Source organism: Pelobates fuscus, chromosome 10 (assembly GCF_036172605.1).
Source record: "Pelobates fuscus isolate aPelFus1 chromosome 10, aPelFus1.pri, whole genome shotgun sequence".
NCBI classification, from domain to species: domain Eukaryota; kingdom Metazoa; phylum Chordata; class Amphibia; order Anura; family Pelobatidae; genus Pelobates; species Pelobates fuscus.
The window spans coordinates 116437438-116457718 of record NC_086326.1 but is presented as its reverse complement, the minus strand read 5'-3'; the positions used below and the strand labels follow the sequence as shown (position 1 = coordinate 116457718).

At 41.7% G+C, this 20281-nt stretch overlaps 2 protein-coding genes across 2 annotated transcripts in view; one reads left to right on the top strand and one right to left on the bottom strand.

Annotated features, from left to right (window-relative positions):
* The window catches only part of CAPG (capping actin protein, gelsolin like), a 54062-nt gene extending 34885 nt beyond the window's left edge, over window positions 1-19177 (top strand). Inside the window, exons 6-10 of the mRNA XM_063434272.1 lie at window positions 5399-5548; window positions 5697-5792; window positions 7143-7269; window positions 18741-18829; window positions 18905-19177. Coding sequence (XP_063290342.1) covers window positions 5399-5548; window positions 5697-5792; window positions 7143-7269; window positions 18741-18829; window positions 18905-18970 — 528 coding nt within the window. The 3' untranslated portion in view covers window positions 18971-19177. The remainder of the gene's footprint in view (window positions 1-5398; window positions 5549-5696; window positions 5793-7142; window positions 7270-18740; window positions 18830-18904) is intronic.
* Window positions 19178-19464: 287 nt separating this feature from the next.
* LOC134575105 (zona pellucida sperm-binding protein 4-like) overlaps window positions 19465-20281 on the bottom strand; it is a 177694-nt gene continuing 176877 nt past the window's right edge. Inside the window, exons 10-11 of the mRNA XM_063434271.1 lie at window positions 19817-19898; window positions 19465-19735 (exon numbers count right to left, since the gene is read on the bottom strand). Coding sequence (XP_063290341.1) covers window positions 19566-19735; window positions 19817-19898 — 252 coding nt within the window. The 3' untranslated portion in view covers window positions 19465-19565. The remainder of the gene's footprint in view (window positions 19736-19816; window positions 19899-20281) is intronic.

Here is a 20281-nt window from a genome sequence, read left to right as displayed (position 1 = left end):
ATCCCACATCTTCCTCCTCCGGTGCCTCCCGGTCATGTGAGAGTGAGGTCCTTGCGAGGACCTCACAATCACATGGCCGGTATAGCTGCCTGCTGCATTGCCAGCAGGGGGACCAACTGTAATGACAGTTGGTCCCCCTGCTGGCTGAAAATAAAATAATAAAATGTTAAAACAGTGTAAAAAAAAAAAATTATATACTTGGATCATATATATATATTATATATATATGATCTAAGTATATATATACACATATACACACATACACATACACCGTCTAGGTGTATTTTAATATTAATATATATATAATTATATATATATATTAATATCAAATTACACGTAGACTGATACTGATTAAATATATATATAATTATTGTTATATATATATTTATAAATAATATAAAAAAAATTAATATGTAAATACGTAAAAAAATTAAATAAAAAAAATAATTAAAAATAAAATATTAAAAAATATATAGATGTGTTTTATTTCGTTCTAACTGTATTCTGATATTAATATATATATATTTATATCAAAATACACTTATAACGAAATAATATATATATCTATATACATAAATATATACGTATATATCACTATATATATACCTATATATAAATAAAAATATTAAAAAAAAATATATATATATATACGTATATATACACATATGTATATATATACATATATTAATTCTACACATATATTTATGTAATAATTTTACATAATTAGGTATCCTAATTAATTACAATTAGCGGGACCTGCCTGACCACCCATGCCGAAAGTATAGGGAATTTAATTTGCTAGCACTATATTTAACCCTATAACTTTCCAAGACACCATAAAACCTGTACATGGGGGGTACTGTTTTACTCGGGAGACTTCGCTGAACACAAATATTAGTGTTTCAAAACAATAAAATGTATTACAACCATGATATCGCCAGTAAAAGTGACGTTTTTTGCATTTTTCACGCACAAACAGCACTTACAGGGACGATATTATTGCTGCAATACTTTTTACTGTTTTGAAACACAAATATTTGTGTTCAGCGAAGTCTCCTGAGTACAACAGTACCCCTCATGTACAGGTTTTATGGTGGTTTCAAAAATTACAGCGTCAAATATAAGGCTTGTGTTTAATTTTTTTCACATTAAAATTCGCCAGATTGCTTACGTTGCCTTTATGACCCTATGGTAGCCCAAGAATGAAAATTACCCCTATGATGGCATACCATTTGCAATAGTAGACAACCAAAGGTATTGCAAATGGGGTATGTCCAGTCTTTTTTAGTAGCCACTTAGTCACAAACACTGGCCAAAATTGGCGTTTTTTGCATTTTTCACACACAAACAAATACAAACGCTAACTTTGGCCAGTGTTTGTGACCAAATGGCTACTAAAAAAGACTGGACATCGCTTATTTGCAATACCTTGGGTCGTCTACTATTGCAAATGGTATGCCATTATGGGTGTAAATTTATTTCCTGGGCTACTATACAGTCTCAAAGGCAACGTAACCAATCTGGCGAATTTCAATTTCAAATGTAACACGCTATATTTGACCCTGTAACTTCCCAAAACACCATAAAACCTGTACATAGGGGGTACTGTTTTACACGTGAGACTTTGCTGAATACAAATATGTGTATTTTATTGCAGTAAAAGCAAACAGTATTATGACATTGACAGTTAAAATGTCATGAAGAACGAAAAAAATCAAAAAAAAATCTTATTTTCTCCCATTTTTTTCATATTAAATTATGTTTCATAGCTAAATATATGATATTAAATGAAAGCCCCGTTTCCCCTGAATAAAATGATATATAATAAGGGGGGGTGCATTTAATATGAAAGAGGTGAATTACGGTTGGACAGACATATAGCGCAAATGCCAGGTTTTGTTTACGTTTTGTTTCGTTCACAACTTGTACATTTGGCTGCGGTGTTAAGGGGTTAATAAAAAACCCTGCACACCCCCTTAATAAAAAACAAAAACGTACACAACCCCTTAATTAATAACAAAAAACCTGCACACCCCCCTTATAAAAACCCTGCACACCCCCTTAACAAAAAACAAAAATCTGCAGTGCACATCCTCCCTTAATAAATAGAATACTGCAACCCCCTTAATCAAAAAAACCCTGCACCCCCATTATTTAAACCTCCCCCTTTAATTCTTTAATCCACAGCCCCCTTTAATTAATACACCCCCCTTAATAAATCCTCACCCCCCCTTAATTAATACACACCCCTTAATTAATCCTCACTCCCCCTTAATTAATACACCCCCTTAATTAATACACCCCCTTAATTAATCCACACACCCCTTAATTAATACACCCCCTTAATTAATCCACACACCCCTTAATTAATACACCCCCTTAATTAATCCTCACTCCCCCTTAATACACCCCCTTAATTAATCCACACACCCCTTAATTATTACACCCCCTTAATTAATCCACTCACCCCTTAATTAATCCACTCACCCCTTAATTAATCCTCACTCCCCCTTAATACACCACCCTTAATTAATACTCACTCTCCCCTTAATTAATCCACACCCCCCTTAATTAATACACCCCCTTAATTAACCCACACCCCCTTAATACACCCCCCTTAATTAATACTCACTCCCCCCTTAATTAATACACCCCCCTTAATAAATACACCCCCCTTAATACACCCCCCTTAATTAATACTCACTCCCCCCTTAATTAATACACCCCCCTTAATACTCACTCCCCCCCTTAATTAATACACCCCCCTTAATACACCCCCCTTAATTAATCCACACCCCTTAATTAATACTCACCCCCCAATTAATCAATACACCCCCTTAATTAATCAATACACCCCCCTTAATTAATACACCCCCTTAATTAATACACCCCCCTTAATACTCACTCCCCCTTAATTAATACACCCCCCTTAATTAACTCACTCCCCCCTTAATACACCCCCTTAATTAATACTCCCTCAAACCTTAATTAATACACCCCCCTTAATTAATACACCCCCTTAATTAATACTCACTCCCCCCCTTAATTAATACACCCCCCCTTAATTCTTTAATCCATTATCCACCCCCCCCCCCCCCCCCTTTAATTAATTTAGCCCCATCACATAAAATTACTACTTACATTTTATTGATGCCTTGACCGACTGGGTCCCTCACCGCCCGGATCCTTCCGCTGAAGATCCGTGAAGGCGGGCTGACGGCGCTGCGCACGACGTCATCACGTTGCGCGACGCCGCGGCCCGCAACACTCCTCCCCTTCTCATCCATGTAAGTCCTGCCGGGCCGCAAAGGTGCTGCGGCTGTGCGCAGCGTAATGATGGGGGCCGGGGGGTGACATGACACCGGACGTCATGGCACCCCCCTAGTCAGTGGCACCCGGGGCGGGCCGCCCCCCCCTTAGTACGCCACTGCATCCACAGTTCCATTATTGGCAACAGTTGGCACTTTTCTCTTGACAGTTTTCCATCCCTAACTTAAAGGGACACTACCCAAAACTAACACAGCTTAATATAGTGTGTAAAGCCTGTCTCTGCAAACATTGCCTTTTCAGAGGTGTTACTAGGCAGAAGTTTACATGCTGCCTAGTAACACCTCTAAGAGCAGTCACTCAGACAGGCACTAGAGGTGCTTCCTGGGTCAGTGCTGCACAATATGGAGGCATTGACCATTCCTCATTGATTCATGAAGATATCTGAATGCAGTGCAGCATTTTGCATTGGATCTGCTGAGATGATCTCAGCCAAGGAGGTAGAGTTCAATTTATTAAACCCAGAAGCATACTAGGAAATCAATTTTTCCACACTCCTGTCATTTGGGATGCACCTTTTGAAGCCTTCACTTGCATCATTCTGAAACTGTTCACTGCGCCAATAACGCAACTTGCTACACTGGCTCCTTTTAAAAATTTTTAAGCAAATGTGCATACACAATTGATGCAGGTTTAGGACATCAGGTACTGATCACCATTCAAGCCTGTACTTCTCTGGGATTAGTTCCCATTCGTGGACCGGAAGCACTTTTTTTTTTTTTTTTTAAACCAAGCCTACTTTCTGACCTGGATTTATGCAATTCTGGTTTTCCTGACCCGGCTATGTGTTTGACACTTTGTATTTCTGGCCTTGATGTTCGTACGCCCAATTCTTTCTATTTCTACCCTAAGCATTAAGTACACTAACCCACATTTTTAACACTAATGTGCCTTGATTTATATATTGCTGATGATTCTTTACAATTCCTAACAACTACTTCCTACACCGCAGTTTCTAATGGGCTTCTCTGGAACAGACGGTTGTTACAGATGCCACACTCCTTTAGCCAATGTCCTGCTTTTATAGCAGATTCATCATCTAGTCCTTTGAGGAGAAGGCATATAGTCCCATTGTACAGCACTGCAAAATTTGTTAGTGCTTTATAAATAACAGCCTATGTCATAATTACAACCAGAATCAAGACAGGACTGAATAAAAAGCAGCCTTGGAAGAAAGGGGGGGGGGGCTTAAAATAAAGTGATTTTCTAATTTGAATTAGTGCACTCTTTGACATTCAAATTAAATACCTTTTAGTTTACACATGCATATTCAACAACATTCACTAAATGTATTCTCACATGTACTCAATGGCCCATATACACACATCCACAGACTCACTGATCTATATACATATACAGACAATAGCCGTAAAATTGTGTGTGTGTGTGATTGTGATTTACATACACACTGCAAACAGCACACTGTAGTAGTAATAATGCCAGAAGGTGCCATTCCCTGGTAAAGAGGAAAACCATTTTACAATGGTTTGCCATTTTCTTTGATCCGGACTAGCCTCAAATGGTGGCAACTGAGCTGTACTCCGCTACTGCAGATATTCCAAACCTGCCATTCATTCAGCAGAGAACTCATAGCCACTGAAAGAACCTATGTGTAAGCATAGCCCAGATACATAGTGTCCTTGCACCATGACAAATTCCTAACACTTAAGTGGTCATGATGCATGAAGTAACCCTTTAAGCTCTTCATTACCATCCATACAGAAAAATGCAAAATTGATAAATCTGTTGCGTTTCTGGAAAAGAGGCATGTATTAAATTAGAATAATGGTACAAAAGTAGTAAGAGACTAAACTTGAAAAAATTTAAAAATTGCTCAAACTATTCATAGAAGTTCATGCAACACTGTGATAACTATCTCTGATAATCTGAATGAATAACCAATTGTGTTTATTATTTAGCATTATCAACATAATAAATTAAAAGGAGAAAGGTGAACTTCAGGTTGGATGTCACTTGTCCCACACATTCCAACAGTTCAGTTTTATGCTCAAAATAGGTTTTGCAGGTCACTTCCACACAGATGTAGCTGTTCCTTCTCTGTTCCTTTCAGTGTATTTACGTCTGGTCTGGGTCTCAGTCTAACATGATGGAAAGAAACAGAGCACGTGATCTAGCGACTCAGATTAGAGACAGTGAAAGACGTGGCACAGCGCAAGTAGAGATTGTACAAGAAGGGGAGGAGCCAGAAGAGATGTCCAAGGTAAATGGTCCGAAATAAGCCAATTTTTTTACATGTATATATTTTTTTGTGGCCACAGAAAGGTGGTAATAAATACTACTTGTTGTATTTCACTTTATTCAACAGACATGTAAAGCCATACTTCCAATGAATTGTGCTTTCATTACAGATCTTGGGAAAGAAGCCAGAGTCTATTAAGGAGGGAAATGCTGAGGATGACAAGGAGGCAGATGAAAGACATGCACGGGAACCTGTGCTTTATCAGGTGAGTATCACGCATAGCAAGCCCAGGTAACCAACTGTTAGAGTCAAAATGTTTTAAACCACTGTGACACGTGATTGTGGGATGGCACCAGGGGTCTCTTGATATCATAAAAATTACAGCGAGCTTCTTCGACAATGTTTCTCAATTAGCTAGCCATTAGACAGAGCGATAAATTGCTCTTCAACCTCATAACCAAACATTATACAAAGCTTATTGCAGTGATAGCTTATTGAACAAAAGGCACGATATTTCAACAGCATATAAATGTTTTACATAAATGCAGAACAAACAAGTCAATAAGTGTGGTGAAAGGGTTGAGAGACTGTAATTGAACAGTGGAAACCACTTGGAACATACCACAAGTGGTGACAGGATAACTTTGTTGCACAAAGCAAATGACTGAGGAGGAGGGGAGAGGATGTGAAAGTAGAGCTCACTCAGTCTACAATGTACCTTATTATCCAACTACATTGCAAAAGCCTGTTGAACTCATGATGGGCCTCACTAAGCAGGATTACTCAAATTGTTACTCCCATTACTGATTTTGCAGCTTATCTCTGCAATTTCATTATATCTGCAATATGCATCTTGAAAACTGGTGTCTAAAATTGCATCACATATTCAAGGTGGGGGTCTTGCCATGGATTTATACAGAGCCAAAATATTTGTTCACGTCAATCAATGCCTCTTTTTATACACAAAAGTGCTTTAATAGCTTTTGTAATGCCAGATAAACTAAGCAAGAGTGGAAAAATTATAGATAACCAGCATTGCACAAAGTCCTTTTCATTTATCCCAAACGTAACCTTATTTAATGTGTAAGTGGCCTATGGGTTATCGGTATTGAATCTCATTTGCCACTTGCCTGCAAAGTCCCCCAATTTATACAATTCCCTCTGTAGAGAAGTTATGTTCAGACTATTTGTCAGCGGCTGCCAACGCTGACAAATTACTTTCAATGCCCACTTCAAGATAATTTACAAAAAAAAAAAATGAAAAGTAGACGACCCAGGAAAGAACCCTGAGGCACTCAGCTTTATCATGTTTGAAAATTTACTATTTACAACTATTCTCTTAACCCTTTAGACTGTGAGCTTGTTAGAAAAGAGAACCATACATTCAGCTGTTCTTGTTTCTTACCTACAGTACAGGGCTGTGAAATAGGTTGCCACTTTATAAACAATAACAATGATGCAGTGTACGAGAAAATGCATAGTTTGCTCCAACTCTCCGATTTTTACTAAGATTTTAACTTTAGAAAAACTAGTATTTGGATATTGTGTTTTGGACTACTGCAGTATAATTTTGTATTTGATGGTTTGTTTCTTTTATTTCCTTCCCCACTCACAGGTCTCCAATGCAAGTGGAAAAATGCAGGTAACTCGTGTTGGACATGGTGGAGTTTTCCAAAAAGAGCAATTGCTTTCCGATGACTGTTTCATCTTGGACACCGCTGGCAAACTCTACGTGTGGAAAGGTACAGTGAATAAAACACCAAGAACTAATGTGATGTAATTCCAGTAAAATACAAGTTTAGCAGGCTAAGATTGCCACAAGGCATATGTATGTATATGTGTTTGTAGTATCAGTTAGTTAATTATACGTAGCTAAGATACTGTCATCACTGTACTGACCAGGTGCAGGAATGTAAGAACTGGAATTACGCGTCCCTCTCCTTTGTATCAGATGAGCCACGTGGTTAGACCGGATGGATGAGTTTAGACTCTATTCATTAAATAGGTTAAGGGTATGTGTGGGTGTAGTTAATTGTGGGAGGAGCTACAGTGCTATATAAGGAATGTACTCTATGTATTCAGTACTCAGACTTTGCTGTATTTTGGTGACGCTAGTCCCTCTGAGTCCCGATCGGTGATCCAATAAAGAATCTCTTCCTTCCTGAAGAAACCTGTGTCCATCTCTCTGTGCTTGGCTTCCGTCAGTTTCTCCGGTATCATTTGGTGCATTGGCCGGGAAGCTCATCGTTCAACGGTAGCTGAGAGGCAGAGGCGTGAGACGGTCTATCTTTGCCCACGTTCTCTACGGCTGCACCCCTGAACTTCTGCGTGGACCTCCCTTCGTCTCGGCGCCACTGGTCTGTTGTCCAGGAGATCATCGGCCTCTACGTGAGAAGTGCTGGGGTGTCCCCGTCGATGAGTGTGAACTCAGGTTCAGGAACGAGGAGGTAAGATAACTGCTGTTTTAGACGGCAGGACCCGCTAGGGGTATACCGATTGTGCGGTAGGCCCAAAGGGGTTTTTGAATCTGTATCTGCCCCCTCTGTCGGAGGGAAGGAGCGAAGGCGCACCGCTCGATCGAACGCTCTTTAGTCAGACCGTTTGATTTGGTTAGTCAGGCGGGGTCCTGGTGTAAATAGCCCTAGCCGGACACCGGTGTCTTGTCTAGACTAGCGTTCTAGGGTGTATATTACGTTCGCTAGGTCGGAGGGACCGGGAGACTAAGCGGCGCCTGTGTAAATTCGGTTCGCTAGTTCTCATCCTATCTGGGCTAAGTGGGAAGGCGTGTAAATTTGGAACCCACTAGACTTTTGATAGTACGACTAAGAGGCGCCTGTGTAAATTCGGTTCTCTAGCTCGTTGTATAGTGCGACTAAGAGGCGCCTGTGTAAATTCGGTTCTCTAGCTCGCTATATATGTGGTGATTGGGCAGTGTGGCTAACCAAAACGGGTGTATATAGTTTTAGGTAGTCCATTCAAGGTACTGGCCAATAGTTTAGTTGGGAATTGTAAATGTGTTAACGATTGTTTTAGTAAAGTGTATATCTTGTTAGATAGCGCGAGCTCAGCCGTCTAGCGAGAGTGTTAATAGTGTGTTGCTGTATTATAGTGCACGGTACCATAACCCTGTATATTTACTGACATTATATAATAAGTACTAATCATTGTCGTCCATTGCATGTTTAACACCATAACCACTAATAATTGTATTGTGACCTTAACTTGTGCTTTGACCTATGCTAACCGTACTGTAACCGCTATTTGTAAAAGACGATGTTACTGGGGTGTGTTATAGACGGGTAATTCGTATATAGAGAATTATAGCGTGGGTGACTGTGTAGTTACGCCAAAGGGCATAATATTGATTATATAGTGACTGGTGTAGCAGCTGTGTGTGTACGGGAATTCCCTGAGTGTTTATTGTTATTGTGTACGTTTCACTTGGTAACCGTACCACGTGGTGCTGTTGCCAGAGGAAACGGGTGTGACTGTTGAATAGTACGCGTGTATAGTAATCGTTGTCGACGACGTTCCACTGTTAAATATGGGTGCGTCGCAGTCAACGATTCCGGATCCCTTAGGATGTATGGTTAAGAATTTTAAAAAGGGATTCAAAGTTTGTGATTTTGGGGTTAAGATGTCCCCTGTACGTTTGGTCACTTTGTGCACTAGGGAGTGGCCTACTTTGGTTGCGGCATGGCCGCCACGTGGCAGTTTGGATCCAACTCTGGTACAGCGCTTACACGTGGCTGTATCAGGTAGGCCTGAACTTTACGGCCAGTTTCCTTATATTGATTGTTGGAGACAGGCCGTAAATGACTCGCCAAAATGGCTCCGGACATGCCACGAGGAACAGTGTCGCCTCATGGTAGCTAGGACTTGTTCGTCCACTAGGGCTGGTGTTAGGCCCATTTTGGACACGCCCCCTGAGTCCGAGATCCCTTTGCCGCCCCCTTACTTTCCGGTAAGAGGAAGTGACGCAAATACAGGAAGTCCTGTAACCCTTCCCTCATTACCCTCATCCACTTCCGCTTCCTCCTCCAGTACAGGATCCACCCCCCCTCGTACTAAATCTCCCCTTCCGGAACCAGAACCCACCCCCATTAGAAACGAATATCCTGATTTGGCGCCACTTCAGACTTCCGGTCAAGCTTCATCTAGCTCGGCCCGAAGTGTTCTATTCACTACCTTTTCCCAAAACCAACCTCCCACATCCCCATACCCTATATCTCCCCGACCGGAACCCATGACTGACGCTTCCCTACGTAGCCCCATCCAAACCCGACAGTTGACTGGTGCCCAACAATTAAAGCACTATCAGATGCCTCTTCGCTTAAATCCCGGGTCAGCTTATATCGATGCCGCAGGTCAAATGGCACACGCTGACCCTGTCTTCGTATATGTCCCTTTCACCACTACCGACCTTTTAAACTGGAAGACCCATAATTCCTCGTATACTGAGAAACCACAAGCCATGACTGATCTGTTCACCTCAATAGTACAGACACATAATCCGACATGGGCTGATTGCCAGCAGTTATTAATGACTTTATTTAACAATGAGGAAAGGACAAGAATAAATCAAGCAGCCATTAAAGCATTAGAGGATAGAGCCCGTGCTTTGAACCAAGCTAATCCAGCAGCATGGGCCGCAACACATTATCCCAACACTGATCCCGATTGGAACGTAAATGGTGCTGATATGGTTCAACTCAGAGCCTATAGAGACGCTATAATTGCTGGCATGAAAGCCGGAGGAAAGAAAGCCATTAACATGTCGAAGACAGTTGAGGTGATCCAGAAAAGCGATGAAGCGCCCAGTGTCTTTTATGACCGATTATTGGAGGCGTACCGCTTGTACACCCCCTTTAATCCGGAAGACGCAGACAATTCCCGAATGGTTAACTCCGCCTTTGTCAGCCAAGCTTACGGAGATATTAAGCGCAAGCTACAAAAGTTAGAAGGGTTTGCAGGTATGTCAATCTCCCAACTAATGGAGGTAGCTAATAAGGTCTATATGAATAGGGAAACAGAAAGCAAGAAAGAGGAGGAGCGCAAGATGCGTAAAAAGGCTGATATGCTAGCGGTAGCGATCGCAGGCGTAGATAAACGGGGCCCAGATAGAGGCAATAATAGATGGAGTAGGGAGCCTTTGAGTAGGGATCAGTGTGCGTATTGCAAGGAAGAAGGGCATTGGAGGAACGAATGTCCGCAAAGAGAGCAGTACGAGAGAGACCAACTCAGGGCAGGCTACGGAAACTTTAGAGGCAGAGCGAGAGGTAGAGGAGGTCCCGGAGGGAGTAATGGTTATAGAGGGAGTAATGGGAACAGAGGAAGTGTTAGGGAAGACAGGTATATTCCAGCAGCGCAAAGGTCTCGCGATAGAGAAGGTAGGGACTTTGTAGGATTGGCTGACACGGTCATGGAGGACTATTGATACCGACCGGGCTCCATCCCCCTTGGTCGAGCGGAGCCTATGGTCGATGTATCAATAGGGGGGAAAAGGAGTGCGTTCATGATCGACACTGGTGCTGAACATTCAGTGGTGACTAATCTAGTTGCTCCTCCATCTGGAAGGACTATTACTGTGATAGGAGCAACTGGAAGAAGTGCTGAAAGACCGGTTCTTAAAAGTCGACTCTGTACATTGGGAGGCCACGTAGTAAAACACCAATTCCTTTATATGCCTGAATGTCCAGTCCAATTGCTGGGACGTGATATGCTATCCAAATTACAAGCGCAGATTACGTTCCTACCAGATGGAACAACATCTTTAAAGTTTAATGGACCTTCAGGTATTATGACTTTATCCGTACCAAAGGAAGAAGAGTGGCGACTTTATACAGTGTTGACTAGCCAAAACCCTAGAAGTGATGAGACATTGTTTAACATACCAGGAGTTTGGGCAGAGAACAACCCACCAGGACTGGCCCGCAATATTCCACCAATAAAAATTGAACTGAAACATGGGGTTTATCCAGTGAGCCTAAGACAATATCACATTCCGCAGAAGGCTAAGAAGAACATCCAATCCTATCTGGATAAGTTCATACGGTATGGTATCCTAAAATTCTGTACTTCCCCCTGGAACACCCCATTGCTGCCTGTTCAAAAGCCCGGCACAGATGAGTATCGACCTGTGCAGGACTTGAGAGCAGTCAATGATGCGGTTGTTAGCATACATCCAGTTGTACCCAATCCATATAACCTGCTTGCTTTAATTCCGGGCGGGGCTACTTACTTCACAGTCTTAGATCTCAAAGATGCCTTCTTTTGCCTCCGAATTGCCGCAGAAAGTCAATGTATTTTCGCTTTCCAATGGGAGAACGCTGTAACGGGCTCAAAACGCCAAATGACACCTACCCTATTTGGTTCAGCCCTAAGTCAAGATCTATTGGATTTCGAGTCCATCCCAGGAGAGTGTGTATTGTTACAATATGTAGATGACTTGTTGATAGCAGCAGTTACAAAAGAAATCTGTCAGCAAGCAACGCACGATCCACTACACATTCTCTGGAAGGCAGGATACAAGGTGTCTAGAAAGAAGGCTCAGTTGTGTTTGCCAACTGTCAAGTATCTAGGATTCCATATCTCTGAAGGTCAAAGAATTATGGGGCCAGAGAGAAAAGAAGCTGTCTGCCAAATACCAATACCCAAGAATAGAAGACAAGTGCGAGAATTCTTGGGGGCAGCAGGCTTCTGTAGGATATGGATTCCCAGTTATGCGATACTAGCAAAACCTCTGTACGCAGCTATCAAAGGTACAGAGCACGACCCCTTCTTATGGACCCAAGAACAGCAAACGGCATTTGAAGATGTGAAGAAGGCTTTGATGAGTGCCCCAGCATTAGGTCTACCTGATCACACACGACCATTCTACTTATATGTACACGAGCAAAGAAGAATGGCTGTGGGAGTATTGACACAGTACTTGGGATCATGGCAAAGACCTGTTGCCTACATGTCTAAGCAACTGGATGCAGTGGCCAGCGGACTTCCACCTTGTCTAAGAGCCGTAGCTGCAGCCGCCCTGCTAGTAGCTGAAGCCGATAAACTCACTCTGGGTCAAGAACTTTATGTACGAGTCCCACATGCAGTACAGACGTTGTTGGATTACAAAGGAAATCATTGGTTTAGTAATAGCCGTATGACCAAGTATCAAGCAATGTTGTGTGAAAACCCAAGAGTGCATTTAGAGACTGTAAACACCTTAAATCCAGCTACCCTTTTGCCACAACCTACTGAAAGTCAACATGATTGTTTGGAAGTAATGGATGAAGTATTCTCAAGTAGACCAGATCTTCGTGATTTTCCCATCCAGAACCCCGATGTTCAATATTACACCGACGGCAGTAGTTATGTGAAAGAAGGGATCCGCTATGCAGGATATGCAGTGACAACAATAGACAAGGTGATAGAAGCTCGGCCACTGGCGAAAGGAACATCAGCACAAAAGGCAGAATTAATAGCACTAACACGAGCGTTACAATTGGCTGAAGGTTTAAGAGTAAATATCTATACGGACTCTAAGTATGCGTTTTTAACCACTCATGCCCACGGAGCTTTGTATAAAGAAAGAGGACTACTGAATTCAGAAGGCAAAGAAATCAAGTACGCAGCTGAAATCCTACAACTATTGGAAGCAGTGTGGGAGCCGAAAGAAGTCGGTATCATACATTGTCGAGCGCATCTGAGAGGAGATGGTGATGTAACCAAGGGAAATCGGATGGCAGATAGTGCAGCTAAGCGTGCTGCTGAATCAGGAAGACAGGAGTATGTAGGGCATATAGCTGCTCTTATACCAACTCCACTGTCCCAATGGACTCCAGTTTATACAGCTCAAGAAGAGGAGTGGTTAAAGACTGAACCGGGAAAGTATCTGGAGAACAAGTGGTATCAGCTAGAAGATGGAAGAATAGTTATACCAGCATCGCTAGCGGTAGAAATTGTCCAAAATTATCACAACGGGACACATTCTGGGAGAGACAGTACTGAAGAATCTCTTAGAAAACATTTCTACATACCAAGATTGTCCAACTTGACTCAGGCCATTGTACGCAGATGTGTAACGTGTGCTAAGAATAATGCAAGACAAGGACCAGTAAAGCCACCAGGAGTTCAGTTTATGGGGGGACTCCCCATGTCCGATCTACAAATAGACTTTACAGTGATGCCTAAATCGGGTGGACATCGTTACCTGCTGGTAATTGTGTGCACCTATTCAGGCTGGGTAGAAGCATGTCCTACTCGTACAGAGAAAGCAGGAGAAGTTGTGAGATTCCTGCTACGAGAAATAATACCCCGATATGGACTACCCTGTTCTATAGGATCGGACAATGGTCCAGCTTTTGTTCACCAGTGCCTACAACAACTGACTCATATGCTTGGTATAAAGTGGAGGCTTCATACTGCATATAGACCCCAGAGTTCTGGTAAGGTAGAGAGAATGAATAGAACTATAAAGAACCAGTTGGCTAAAATGTGTCAGGAAACCCAACTTAAGTGGAACGTTCTCTTACCCATAGCTTTATTGCGAATCCGCAGTACCCCTACCAGAAGGATGGGCCTCTCTCCTTTTGAAATCATGTATGGGCGACCACCTCCCGTACTTGGTAACTTAAGGGGGGACTTGAGTCAGTTGGGAGAAGGAATTACCCGGCAGCAGGTTGTAGAGTTGGGTAAGACTATGGAGGAGGTACAGAAATGGGTACAAGATAGATTACCTGTGAATATTTATCCCCCTGTTCATAGTTATCATCCAGGAGATCAAGTGTGGATTAAAGAGTGGAATAATGTACCGTTAGGGCCCAAGTGGAGAGGTCCTTATGTTGTTCTTTTGTCTACCCCTACAGCAATAAAAGTAGCAGAAGTGACTCCGTGGATACATCACTCCAGGGTTAAACCAGCAGCAGTCGATTCTTGGCAAGTTACAGCAGATCCAGAGAATCCCTGCAAGATCCGGTTAAAACGCACTACTCAGTCGGAGTAACGAGGAATTATTGTGGATTACAAATTTTATTGTTACAGGTGTGAGTGAGAAGGCCATAATAAAGCCTGTCCGCTTACCATCACATATGCCTCGTTTCCACTGAGCGGATCGGTTCGGGTCGGTACAGTTTGGAAGGTTTAGAATGGACCAGCCCATTCTGGTGAGCGTTTCCACTGCAAGTCAGACCTTCAGGGCCATGCAGGGTTTAGAAAAAATGCTCTTCCTGTCCACCAATCAATGGATTGTATAGTAGCTCCGCCCTAACCGAACCGTTCCATTTTCTATGGCCCTACATCTGAAGCAGGACCCTGAATGGATCGGTACGGTTCGCTTATATGGACCACTTTCATAATGGAAACACCCAAAATAGCGAACCGTACCGTACCGAACCGAACCGATCCGCTCAGTGGAAACGAGGCAATAGTGTATAAGCCAGGAAAGTCTCGAAGGGACACCTGTGAAGATGAGCAGAACTCCATTCCCTGCAGCCCCTCACATCCTGGAAGCTGAGGCGCCATCGCACGGACGAAGACTGAGGATGACGGCGAAAGATGTGCTTTTGATAGTGTTTATTTATATGTGTTTTTATATTCAGGAAGGTAGAGGTACCGACACTCCTAGCTGTGAGGTATGCATTAAGACTACGAGAACAGGTAACCATATTTCCCAAACCCTAATTTGGCATTCACAATACGAATGTAAAGGAGATGTATCGAGATGTAGATACTTAAATATAGATTATAGTGTGTGCCATTTAGGAGTAGGAGAACCTAAGTGCTTCAGTCCGGAGTATCAGCCTCGTACAATTTGGTTGACTCTCAGGAATGGAGATCCTCAGGGGACCCTAATTAATAAAACGGTGTTAGAATCCGTACATTCTTCGGGTGTTCTGCTATTTGATGCGTGTAAAGCGATATCGAGTGGTAGAAAGCCGTGGAATGTATGTGGGGATCTTAGATGGGAGAGGACGTATGGGTCTAACGATAAATATATTTGTCCCAGTAACAAAAATAAATATGTAAGTCCTAGATGCCCAAATAGAGATTATAACTTTTGCCCATATTGGTCTTGTGTGGGGTGGGCAACTTGGGGACAGACAGTAGACAAAGACATGATAGTGACTAAGTTGCCGACTAGCCCTTATTGTAAGTCTATGGAATGCAACCCAGTCCATATACTCATTAATAACCCCGACAAGTTCTTAGATAAGTATGGAAATTTATTTGGGTTTCAAATATACGGGACGGGTTTAGATCCTGGGACATTATTGTTTATAGGAATAGAGACTGATACGGTATCCTCCCAGACTCATCAAGTATACCATTCCTTTTACGAAGAGATGAGTATAGATAATAAGATCCCCCATAATGCTAAAAACCTGTTCATCGATTTAGCTGAAAGTATTGCCGGTAGTCTTAATGTTACCAACTGCTATGTGTGTGGAGGTACTAACATGGGAGACCAATGGCCTTGGGAAGCAAAGGAGGTAATGTCCGGTTCTGAGGCAGTTGACCAATTAATATCTACACAAGCCGATTATCATATGAGTGTTAGAGGTAAATCTGAGTGGAGATTAAAGACCTCCATCATAGGTTATGTTTGCATAGCAAGGAAAGGAATAATGTATAATACTTCTGTAGGAGAATTAACTTGTCTAGGGCAAAAAGCTTATGATGATGATACAAAGAATACAACTTGGTGGTCGGCTTCAAATGTCTCAGAACCATCTAACCCGTTTGCTAGATATGCCAATTTAAAGGATGTGTGGTTTGATCTATCCATCACATCTACTTGGAGAGCCCCAGCAAATTTGTACTGGATCTGTGGTAAGAAAGCCTATTCGGAGCTGCCACAGGACTGGGAAGGGGCATGTGTGTTGGGTATGCTCAAACCATCCTTCTTCTTGTTACCGATTGAAACAGGTGAGACTTTAGGTGTTAAAGTGTATGATGTGAATCATAGGAAGAAAAGGGGACCCATAGAGATAGGCGCCTGGGAAGATGATGAATGGCCTCCCCAGCGTATTATAGATTACTATGGGCCAGCCACGTGGGCTGAGGATGGTACCTTTGGTTATAGAACCCCTATTTATATGCTCAACCGTATTATAAGATTACAGGCGGTGGTTGAGATTATCACAAATGAGACATCACAAGCGCTCAATCTTCTAGCGAAGCATAACACCAGGATGAGGACAGCAGTCTACCAAAATAGATTAGCCTTGGATTACCTTTTGGCAGTAGAGGGAGGTGTATGTGGGAAGTTTAACCTAAGTAATTGCTGTCTTCAAATAGATGACGAAGGGCAAGCAATAGCTGAGCTTACTAGCCATATGGTTAAACTAGCGCATGTGCCTACTCAGGTATGGAAAGGGTACAATCCAAGTAGTTGGTTTGGTAGCTGGTATGAGTGGTTTGGAGGGCTTAAGGCAGTGGTAGGTGGAGTCCTACTGATTTTACTGTTGTGTCTACTCCTACCGTGTCTTATACCCTTAGTAGTTAGGTCTGTGCAAAGCCTGATAGGAAGTATAGCAGAGAGGAAGGCTGCTGCACAGATAATGGCGATATATAAGTATAAGGCTCTAGATCAGGGAGAACCAATGCAAGAAGATGAATGTTGAAGATTCACATCATAAGATAAGTCTGGTCTGGTTCATGGTAACCTGAGGTATATGCAAACCAAGGTTAAGTGATGCCTCAAGTAATTGTGAAATATCAGAGGCATCAAAGGGGGGAATGTGATGTAATTCCAGTAAAATACAAGTTTAGCAGGCTAAGATTGCCACAAGGCATATGTATGTATATGTGTTTGTAGTATCAGTTAGTTAATTATACGTAGCTAAGATACTGTCATCACTGTACTGACCAGGTGCAGGAATGTAAGAACTGGAATTACGCGTCCCTCTCCTTTGTATCAGATGAGCCACGTGGTTAGACCGGATGGATGAGTTTAGACTCTATTCATTAAATAGGTTAAGGGTATGTGTGGGTGTAGTTAATTGTGGGAGGAGCTACAGTGCTATATAAGGAATGTACTCTATGTATTCAGTACTCAGACTTTGCTGTATTTTGGTGACGCTAGTCCCTCTGAGTCCCGATCGGTGATCCAATAAAGAATCTCTTCCTTCCTGAAGAAACCTGTGTCCATCTCTCTGTGCTTGGCTTCCGTCAGTTTCTCCGGTATCACTAAAGAACGATAACGTTATAGTACACCACTGTGCCATACATTGAACCAAATACAAATTTTTGTAAAATTCTTGGTGTAATTTTTGTCTCGGCAGGGGAGTGGGGCAGAGTGAGTTGGAAGGAGGAACTATGCCAGTAAAGTTTACTCTAACCAAAAATGGTGTAATGAAAATGGCATTCAGATGTTACTCCAACCAAGTCTTAATTAAAGGCTGAAATAACCACTTTAACCCTCATAAAATTGTACTCCCTTAGAGCCAGAGTAGCTTTTAGTAGTAGTTTTTACTTACTTTTCCAGCCCAGAAGTTATGTGCTCATGTATGGCAAGGGAAAACACATTAAATGAAAAGCATTCAACCCCATGCTTTCTTAAGATCAGTATTGGGTATAATCATACAATTTGTAAGGACGTTGAACATCACATGACCAAGTCAAACTGTTACATGAGAGGATGTTCCTCTAGTGACTGACTGTAGACATCCACTAGATGTATTCAGTCTTGCAATGAGAACATTGATGTATCTACTAAATAGCTCGGTTTTAGACTGCACGCTAAAATGCTAGGATGACCGCACCAAGACCACTTTATGTAAATAAACCTTAAACTACAAAATCCCTGTAAATAGCTTCCTGAACTAAACAATGCAAATTGTATACTACCACAAATACTGATCTTAAACTCGTACTAACAAAAATTTTAAACTCCAACCTGTCAGGGTATTTATATCAGCAGACATTTTGTGCTATGATAGAAATTAAAATGTATATTGTCAGAATCACTCTGAACAGAGCAGACTCCATTTTGTTATTTTCAGACTAACAAAAGACACAAGATTTTTATCCCTTCTGTAAAACTAACCAGTTTGCCAGAGCTAAGGAATGCTTAGTATATACAAACCAAATTGATAAGAAATGATAACGGGGATGGACAATCACTGTTACATTACCTTAATAGCACATTATCACCTGGAGCAAGGCGGTAGCAAAGAATTGAAGTATGCACGTGTCTGAGAGGTGATACAACATTGTGTCTTCACAGGTAAAAAGGCAAACAAAGAAGAACGTGAGCAATCACTCCAGGTGGCCAACGAGTTCCTGACTTACATGCATTACCCCCCCACAACCCAGGTAAGGCATTCAGTCAGTCTTCAACATATCTCTGCAAATCCACATGATAGATTTCTAACTTTATTTATCCATTAGGTACAGGTAGTTTCAGAAGGCAATGAAACTCCACTCTTCAAACAATTCTTCAAGAACTGGTTGTAAGCATCTTGGGATTAACAAGAAGAAAGGTTCTCTCCACAAACCTTCAATGAAAATTTAACAGAACGTGGCCTCAATGTGACCAAAAATGTACAGTGGCATTACTTTGAGCCATAGCCTTTAAATGTAATGTCCACATTTTGTTTACATAGGTTTTTTCCACGTTCGATTGTCTTCATTCTTGTGTTTAAAAAATAAATAAAAAAAATTAACCAGGTATTTAAAAAAATATATATATTTGGGTAAATAATTGAAATATTGTTCCAGTCATTTAACTTGAATAGTAGATTTAAGTCTGATGAAAGTCCTGCAGAATCACTTCATTATGCAGCCACAAAGATGAAAGATGTAAGCCGCCAAACACTTCATGCCCACTAGCAAAAGTGCTATCTAGTGTCTCGTATAAGGACATGCTAGCAAAAAAATCAACTAGTGCACATTTATCAGGTTTCACATTTTATTCAAAATATTGTCAATTAAAAATGTCCATAATAACTCTAAAAGGTAACCATCACCAGTGTGGTACACAAAAATAAGCAGTGATACAACTAACAAGGCACATATGAACAAAAACATACTGGTTAGGAAATTAGGACAGTCAAGAATGGAACACTAGATATAAAACAGCTGAATAGAAGAACACAAGAAATATATTTATAGACAGCCGGGAATTGTTGTTTGCACTGTACTTTCTGGTCTCTTGCTGGATGATGAAGGGACCAGGGGAGTTTACCAGGTGCAATGAAACATCAGATTGAGAACGCTGACCTAGGCGAAAATGCAAATATAAATATAATGGCGTGGGGGGAGGGTGATGAAGAAAATGCAGTATAAAACAAAAGTACTTACTGCGCGATAGAGTGTTACAGTTTGAGTGGCAGGGATTCGAAAAGGAAGGCAAGCAGACAGAGACACTGCAGAAAAAATACACCTGGTGGAGAGAGAGAAAAGATACACTGTCAACTGCATATTTAAATTGTGTGTGGGGGTGTAGTTACTTGCGTCTCATTCTTCATTATTAAAGCAACACATGTTTGTGATTCAGAGCCCCCTAAATTTCCTAGCACAGAGACTCACTCGCTGCAGTCTCCCACTCCTGCTTCATCATCCTCCAGCAGGCATCACTTCATCTTCTCGTCTAATCCAACAATCCTCAAGGAGGAACACTGGAGACAAGAACAACATTCATGGAGAGTGATGCACTCCTCCAATCGAATGCTCTCCAAATAGCATTCAGAAAAGGTTGTGTGGGATAACTGTCGCACTGTTCTCAGAGCAGAAGCCCTCTAGTGACCAGGGCATCTTCAGGGAATC